Source organism: Arachis ipaensis, chromosome B8 (genome assembly GCF_059453495.1).
Source record: "Arachis ipaensis isolate K30076 ecotype BB chromosome B8, ASM5945349v1, whole genome shotgun sequence".
In the NCBI taxonomy this organism is placed as follows: Eukaryota; Viridiplantae; Streptophyta; class Magnoliopsida; order Fabales; family Fabaceae; genus Arachis; species Arachis ipaensis.
Window position 1 is genome coordinate 47,132,564 of NC_142443.1, and position 8,815 is coordinate 47,141,378.

The following is an 8,815-nucleotide window of genomic DNA, read 5'->3' on the forward strand; positions in this document are numbered from 1 at the left end:
CAAGTAAGTGGGGTCCATGAGTCGCTGGTCCGTGAGGAACTTCAGACTTCTCTGATCTGTGAGAATAATAAAATGGCGACCCAACAAGTAATGCTGCCACTTTTGGACAGCGAAGACAATGGCCATCAACTCCCTCTCATATGCAGATTTTTGTCGGGCCCTTGGAGATAGTGCTTGGCTTAGGAATGCTATTGGCCTGCCTTGCTGGGACAGCACCGCACCCAACCCCTCACTCGATGCATCCGTTTCCAAAACAAAGTCTTGATTGAAATTCGGAACTGCTAGAGTCAGTAGGTCTGCCATCAGCCTCTTCAATCTCTCAAAAGCCTCCTGTGCCTTGTCATTCCATTCAAATGCATTTCGCTTTGTCAACTCCGTTAACGGCTTGGCGATTACCCCATATCCTTGCACAAACCGCCTATAATAGCCGGTAAGGCCCAAGAATCCCCGTAAAGCTCGCTGGTCCATGGGCACCGGCCACTCTAGCATCGCTGTGGTTTTATTAGGATCCGCCAAGACCCCTTGTGCTGAGATAATGTGGCCCAAGTACTCCACCGAGCTCACTGCGAACGTGCATTTTTTCTCATTCAACACCAGCTGGTTCTCCACTAAAATCTGGAAAACTTGTTGGAGATGAAGGGCATGGCTATCCATATCCTGACTGTAGATGAGGATATCATCAAAAAAGACTAAGACAAATTTCCACAATAGAGGCTTAAGAATGTCATTCATCAAGGCTTGGAAGGAGCTAGGGGCGTTGATCAAGCCAAAGGGCATGACTAGAAACTCATAATGGCCTTCATGAGTGCGGAAGGCGGTCTTATGGATGTCTTGATCCCTCATCCGAATTTGGTGGTACCCCGATTTTAAATCCAGCTTAGAGAAGACTGCAGCTCCCACCAATTCATCGATTAGCTCATCAATGACGGGAATAGGAAATTTATCCGTCACCGTAATACCATTTAATGCCCTATAATCGACACAAAATCTTCAGCTGCCGTCCTTTTTCTTCACCAGAAATATCGGACTCGCGTAGGGGCTAGAGCTTGGTCGGATTATCCCTGAGGCCAGCATTTCTCGTACCATTAGTTCAATTACTGCTTTCTGATGGTGCGGGTAACGATAAGGTCTTATATTCGGAACTGAAGTTCCTTCTATCAGTGGAATGGCATGATCATGGCAACGATGTGGTGGCAGCCCTGGTAGTGTCTGAAACCCTTTAACATGAGAAGCTAACACCGATTCGATTACCTGCGGCACCTGCGATACTGTAGCCGTTTGCAAAGTCATAGGCCACAGCTGGACCATAAATCCTTCTCCCCCTTCTTGAATGGACAAAACTACCGATTGAAGGTGCATACCTCCATAGCACAACTCCGGGTCCCCCTGCAATGTAACCATGCTGTCCCCATTCCAAAATCGAAGGCGTGATTTTCTAAAGTTTGCGAGAACGTCTCCCAACATATCTAGCCACGCCAGTCCCAGGACAAATTCTGCTTCGTCAGTTGGGAAGATGAAGAAGTCTTCCTTGATTGCCACTTCCTTGAATTGGAGCGTGACACCCAAACACCTTCCCTGTCCCCCTTTATTGGTACTGTCCGCTACCCTGACCTGGAACTTAGGGGTGTTGTCAATTCTCAGGCCCAACTCGGCGATAATCTCTGGTGTCACGAAGTTGCCCGAAGCTCCACAATCTATGAGAACGCATACACAGCGGCCATTTACCTCTGCCCAGGCTTTGATTGACTTGTGATGTCCATTCAAGCTCATGAATTTGAGCTCCAATTGTCCCTGTTCCCCTGTTTCCGAAACTACCTCATGCTGTAACCAATCCGCTTCAAATTCTGGCTCCATGATTAAAAGCTTGAACTCTTTATTTTTACAATTGTGATCTGCAGTGTACGGTTCGTCACAGAGGAAGCATTCTCCCTTGGCCCGCCTAACTCTATATTCCTCGTTGTTGAGATGTCTCAATCCACGCCGTTGCAAGGGATTCGTCATCGACTCCACACTGTTGCTTGCTGCAGAGTTGGACGCTGTAGCAGGGTGCACCACTTTGGTGGCGGTTGAATTGGCAACGGCGAAGTTGGAAGCCAGTGATTTACCGCATCCCGATACCCCCCGCAAGGCAGCGTTGCGGTTTTTGACCTTCTGTGCCAGTTCCATTAACTCGTCCACTGACTGATATGGGAACAGTTTACATTCTTCCCCCACCTCTGGTTTCAGGCCATTCAAGAAGAGATCCATCAGCAATTCTGGCGCAATTGCGCGGAGGGGCCGCGCGTGAAGCACGAACTGGTCAACGTAGCCCTGCACTGAGTTCGTCTGTTTCAGCTTCAGCAGCGCTTGATAAGGGCTCTATAGCCGTTCCGGTTGAAAATGGCGTAGCAGCGCCGCACTGAAAAACCGCCACTGCAGCACCGGCGCCGTCGCCTCCCACCACCTGAACCATGAATGCCCTTCCTTCCATTGCAAAGGTAGAGACCGTGAGCCATTCCTCCTCTGGCACTGTGCGCAGCAAGAAGAATTGCTCCATGCGTTCAACCCAAACCACCGCGTCGTCTCCGCGGAAGATCGGGAGTTCCAGCTTTCGCCATTGCTCCGGCGTGCCGCGGCTTCCGGCCGATGAGCCTGCTGCCAGGTGCGATCCCGGTGAACCGCGCTCATTCCGATTAGGCGCTCGATTTTCGAACGCATCTATTCGGGAATCGAAGCGCTGTAGCATCTCCTGCACCGATTGGAACATCTCCTCCATGTGCGATTCAATTGTGTCAAATCGTGACTCCATTTTCCTCGATCTCGATTGCACCATTCAGCGTTGGGATCCTCAAGATCCTGATACCAGTTGATAGGACCAGCAATAGCAGAATGATCAAGCTTTATTGATACACCGGGATGACCAATTAACTCTCCCTAAAAGGTTCTACACAGCTGAAACTACCCGCTCGGAGAGAGAGAGATTCTCTCCAACTTCTAACAGAATTCACAACAGAAAAACTATCCTCCCTTAACTAACTATAACCTAGCTATTTATAACAACCTATCAGCCAGTTGGATATCCTAACAACTCCTAAAACACACTTCTACTTGATCTCTACTTACCTCTCCTTTTGTAACACAGTCCAAACCTGTTAGTAATAGGCGCCTTATATATATATATATATATATATATATATATATATATATATATATATATATATATATATATATATATATATATATATATATATATATAAACCAAAAACCTAAATATTTTACTATTTGCAACTATTCATTAAATGTTAGTAGATTGTTTACAAAATATAATAATATATTTTTGGCACCCTATTGTATTAGTACTATATATTTATTTAAATAAATATCTATTAACTATTTAAATTTTTTATTAGTATGCAATAATAAATCTTGTTAACAAAATGGTATTAAATTAATTTAGATTTTAATATTATTCACAAAATGATTAAAATTTTAATAATTGGATTATATAGTTAAATTCAATACCATTATTAGAATATAAATAAAAATAAAATTTTTTAAAATATTAAATTAATCTACCATTTTTATAATAAATAATTTTTGAAATTACTAAAAATACTATTAAGCTAACATATATGTATTTGATATAATTAGTTTTCAACATGATCAAAAGTTAATAAATAAAAAAATTCTATCAAAAGTTTTAAATTTATATTTATTATAAAATATAAATAAATAACTACTTTTATGTGTTTATCCGTAGCAAGTTTATTCCATTAAAAAAAATAAAATAAATAAATATTAGTTAAACAAAGAATTTTAATCATAAATTTTGAAATACCAACAAAACTTTCTAAAGTTGATATTCATAATAAAATCATATTGCTTTTTCATAGTCTAAAATACTATTCGCACTGCGTACAAATTGTGTACTCATTTAATAGTATGTTGTACGGTTGGTTCTAAATAAAAAAGCAAATATATATTCAAACTGAAAACCCAAATATTTTACTATCTGCAATTATTCATTAAATGCAAGTATATATTAATCAAATATTTGGAGTTATTTTAGAACTATTGTGAATTTAAGATTATTCTTTAAAGAAATCAAGAGAAGAGAAGCAAATAAGAAAGTTTCCAGTTGAACTCCTAGAAAAATAGGCGCTAGAACGCCCAAAATTCAACTCTTGGGCGCCCAACTTCACTCCTGGACGCCCAAACATTAAGCCCAGTGCCCAAACTTCAAGTCTAGCGCCTTCAATGGTGTTTCAAGGGTGGCGCCCAACTTCAAAACCTCAAGTCCAACGACCAATGAAGGCCACAACATAGGTGTCCAGTACCAACTCTGGGAGCCCGCCTTTAGGTGATTTTGCCACTCTTAGTGGTCCAAAATTGCATCCAAGTTAGGCGCCAATCATCTAAGCCCAGCGCCAATCCCATGTCTTTTCTTAGGATGCTCTAAATTCAACTGAAAGATTCAAGATTTGAATGATCATTTAATTTGTTGTTAAACTTCTTCTTGAAAGATAAGATTTGATTTAGTTTTAGTTTAAATTTAAATTCTTGTTTTTAGCTATCTTATCCATCAAAAGTAAGATTAGATTTAGTTTCTGAATTTGATTTCAGGGATAGAAGTTTGGATATAAATAAGTGCACATGGTTCACAGAGATCATCTTCGATCTTTGGGTCCCGATCATCATCGAGCATCTCTTTCATTAGTTTAAATGTTTTCTTCTTTATCCAGGTGTGTCGGGTTCTGGCAGTTTAACCAACATGTGAGCTCATGGCCAGTAGGACAGGCATGCGTCATTTGTATTTATGTGTATTGATTGGGTGTGCATCTTGTATTTGGCTTGCCTTGTTGAATAATTTTATCTATATGCTATTTGATGTAACACCCTATCACCCTAAGTCTTACCTCTAGCTGTAAGACAAAGTTCCACGACAGTTCTAAAGCTCATACAATAATTTACAGTTAAGAAATATAATACACCAGAAACCCGATGAAGGAATAAAAGCTCAAAGATGCAGAAAATAAAGATACAAAAGCGCGAAGCATTCACACAAGATAACTAAAGCGCAAAGGTAAGAAAACGAAATTTAAGATACACGATAAACAAGGTATATATATGTATGTATGATGCACCAAAAATTTGTCTCGCAATAAATTCTCCTTCGGCAAGTATACCGAATTGTCGTCAAGTAATAACTCACAAAAGAGTGAGGTCGAATTCCACAGAGATTAACGGATTAAGCAATCAATAGTTGATTGATTATCCTAGTTAGACGATTCAGATTTGGATGATGAGTAACAAGGGAATGTAAATTGCATGAATGTAAAGAGAGCAATAAAGTGCAGAAAAGTAAAATGGCAAGAAAAGTAAATATAAGAACTAAAAATAAAATGAACATTGGGATCAAGAGATATTGTAATCCTCCGGATCAAGTTCATTCTCATCTCTTCCTCAATCAATGCATTCATCGATCTCCTTGGCAATCTTAAGTGATCGAATTACAATTTCTTGTAATTCGATCTCTCAAATCTTGATCAATAGCCAATTCCTTGGTCAATTGCTCATGAGAAGAGATGAAGTATGGTCACTGATTATACCACATGCATTTCCCAACTCAAGTGTTGGAAGGATTATAGTCACATATCCATCCACACCCAATTTGGTCCAGCATGAGAAAGCATTTCTAGCATGATCTCTTCATTCCTCTTTCAAGGTTCAGAAGAGATCCAAGTATGAATAGTTTCTTTTCCAAGATAACTACCCAATTGGATGAAGATCGAAAGCTCTCTAGTAATATCAAGAGGAAAGAAAGAAGAAGAAGAATAAGAACTACACTTAATCCATTGAATCACAATAGAGCTCTCTAACCCAATGTAAAGAGTTAGTTGATCATTGCTCTACAAAAATAGAAAAGAAAGAAAGTGCAGAAAAGTAAAGATGAAGATTCAAACTGAAATTGAAAATTTAACATTCATAAATGAAAATTACAACTAAAAGAAAGAGAAGGAAAAGTGTGTGAGGGGAGGGAGTCCGAAGACCCCTCTTCAATCCTCCTAATTCCCGGATTTTAGTCCCCCCTAAATGTAAAAGCTAAGGCCCTTATATAAGCTCTCCTAAATTACAAAATGAAATTAAAAACAAATTACAATTAAATGAAAATTCCTATTCTAGATGCTTCTTGTGGCCTTGATTGGTTGACAATTGTGGGCTTGCTTGCTTGAGCTTTGAAGTGGACTTGAGAGAGAAGTGAGTCAAGTTGAGGTCCAGATGCTAAAGTTAGTGCTAAAGTTAGCCACACTAACACTACAAGTGTGGCGTTAGTGCTAAAGTTATTGTGGCTAACGTTGCACTTGCTGCCCAGTTGGTGTTTTTAAGGTTTAAAAGATGCGTCTTGTTTGTAGTCTAATTTCATGCTCACTGTAGAGTATTATATATCGTTGAAAAGCTCTGAATGTCAGCTTTCTAATGCAACTATAATCACCTCAATTGGATCTCTGTAGCTCAAGTTATGCTCCTTTGAAGTGGACATGGTTGCTAGTATAGTTGCTAGCGTTAATGGAAAACTTGAGTGCCAATAACGCTAGCGATCAGGGCTTCATTATTGCCAGTTTCTGAAGCTCAAACTTAGTGTCCACCCCATATTATTATATATTGTTGAAAAGCCCTAGATGTCTACTTTCCAATGTTTTTGGAAGCGCATCATTTGGAGCTCTACAACTCGAGTTACACTTCATGGAAGGTGAAGAGGTCAGCTGGCCTTACTACAGGTTGATACCATGTTCATCTTTGCACTTTTGGGGCAGGTTTTCTCCCTCAAATTTAGTGTCCACCATGTAGTGTCATATATGCTTGGAAAGATCTGGAATCCTACTTTCCAATGCCACTAGAATCACCTCATTTGGAGTTTTGTGGCTCAAGTTATTCTTGTTTGGAGAAGGCATGGTCAGGCTGCCAGGTGGGACTTTTGCCCACGTTAACTACCACGTTAATCTAGTTAACGTGGAAGTTAACGTGGGTCTTTTTGCTTCGCCAACGTTAGTGGAGATCACCTTTTCCACTAACTTTGGCATCTCCCTTTCCTTCCACGTTAGTTCCCACGTTAATGTAGTTAACATGGAAGCTAACGTGGGTCTTCTTGCTTCGAAAACGTTAATGGCACTCACTTTTTCCACTAACGTTGGCATATACCCCTTTCGCAAGCGTTATTGGGGCTCACCTTCCCCATTAACATTGCTTGGTGCCTTTTGTCCCTTCGTTAGAGTTCACGTTAGTGTAGCTAACGTGACTCTTAATGTGGGTCTTCGTTCCATGCTCTCCTTCTTCAAAGTTAATGCCACTAACTCTTCTCACTAACATTGTGGCTTTCCTTCCTTCCATGTTAGTGCCCACGTTAGTGTAACTAACGTAGCCACTAACGTGGCTTTTCTCTTCTTCTTTTGGCCTAAAATCAATCAAACAAAGTGCATCAAAGTCTTGCTCTTAATCATGGGATCATGCATCATCCAATTTATCATATAATTCATGCAAAATTCTCATGAAATCATGTAAAGTGCACAATGTATACTTGAATCAAGATGTAAGTGAATATCTACCCAAAACTAGCTTATTTCCTAAGAAAATGCATGAAACTACCTTAAAAACAGTAAAGAAAAGGTCAGTGAAACTGGCCAAAATGCCCCGGCATCACAACACCAAACTTAAAGCTTGCTTGTCCCTAAGCAAGTACTGGAACAAGAGAATGATGAATGGAATTCCAAGAGAAAATGAGTCATTCTTGTGGAAGTCATGTCTCTGGTTTTATGGTGGTTTCATGCATAGCAACTTAGGTTCATTCCTTCACTGGCTTTCAGACCTTTATCATGTCCTAGAATACTCACTTTGCTTGCATCCCATGAGACTTTTATTCATTGATCCCTTTTGTTTCTTGTCAATTCAGGGATTATTTGTGTTCTTAGGCTAAGTGCTCTGTAAGGGGGCAACTCTTTAAAATAAGCTTTCAGCCAACACTCCCGAACCAGTTGGTTCAAGGTGCTAGGTGTTGAAACACCCCTACGGACTTACTTCCTCAAGTCTCTCCCCCATACATACACACCACAGGCACATGGTTTGTTTATTTTCTTTTCTTGAGACCTTGGTGTCCAGCACCTCTTTGGGTTACTAAATGCTCTGTAGTGAGGGTTACTCTTGATAGTGGACTTTTAGCTGATAATCCCGAGTTAGTTAACCCAAGTTACCAAGTGATAAGGCACCCCTAAGAGCTTATTCATCCAAGTAAATCCCTCACACAGGAACACCACAGACACATGCCTCGAGATCAAAACCATTGGTGCCTAGCCTTATTGCTTACTCTTTTTTTCTTTTATTTTTTTCCACTTTCATTGTTCTTTCCCTTTTTCTTATTAGGATCTTATTATTTAGCTAGTCTCATGGGGTGTGTTCAAAGCATATGATTCAGGACAGATAGTTGTCTTCCCACCTTGTGGTTGAACCAACTTAGCTAACTTATGACCACACCACAAACTCAGGAACTTACTCCATAGTATGAACTCTATTCTGGTCTTTTATAAAACACTCATTCTCTTTTCATTTGATTCAAAAGGGACAAGCATACTAGTAAGCAAAGTAAGGATACAGTAATGACATTCAGACTAGAAAACACAGCCTTAATCAATAAAAAGTTTAAAAGATAGAATTGACATGCTTATTCACAAGGAGAAAGCACACATACATACAAAGAACATAGAAGACAATCATGCAAATTAAAGTGCTGGAAATAAGTAAGAGGAGAAAGGAACTTTACCACCTTGTATTTTATCTTCATTGT

General features: G+C 39.8%; 1 protein-coding gene across 1 annotated transcript; it reads right to left on the reverse strand.

The window, feature by feature from the left end:
• Positions 1–990: 990 nt before the first annotated feature.
• Positions 991–2,247, reverse strand: LOC148547955 (uncharacterized). The gene has a single exon (XM_088495567.1). It carries the CDS (start codon positions 2,245–2,247, stop codon positions 991–993), a length of 1,257 nt encoding a protein of 418 aa, XP_088351693.1.
• Between the last annotated feature and the right edge of the window lie 6,568 nt (positions 2,248–8,815).

Coding starts and splice junctions, on each gene's coding strand:
- LOC148547955 (XM_088495567.1), bottom strand. CDS start 2,247: ATGGATCTCTTCTTGAATGGCCTGAAACCAGAGGTGGGGGAAGAATGT.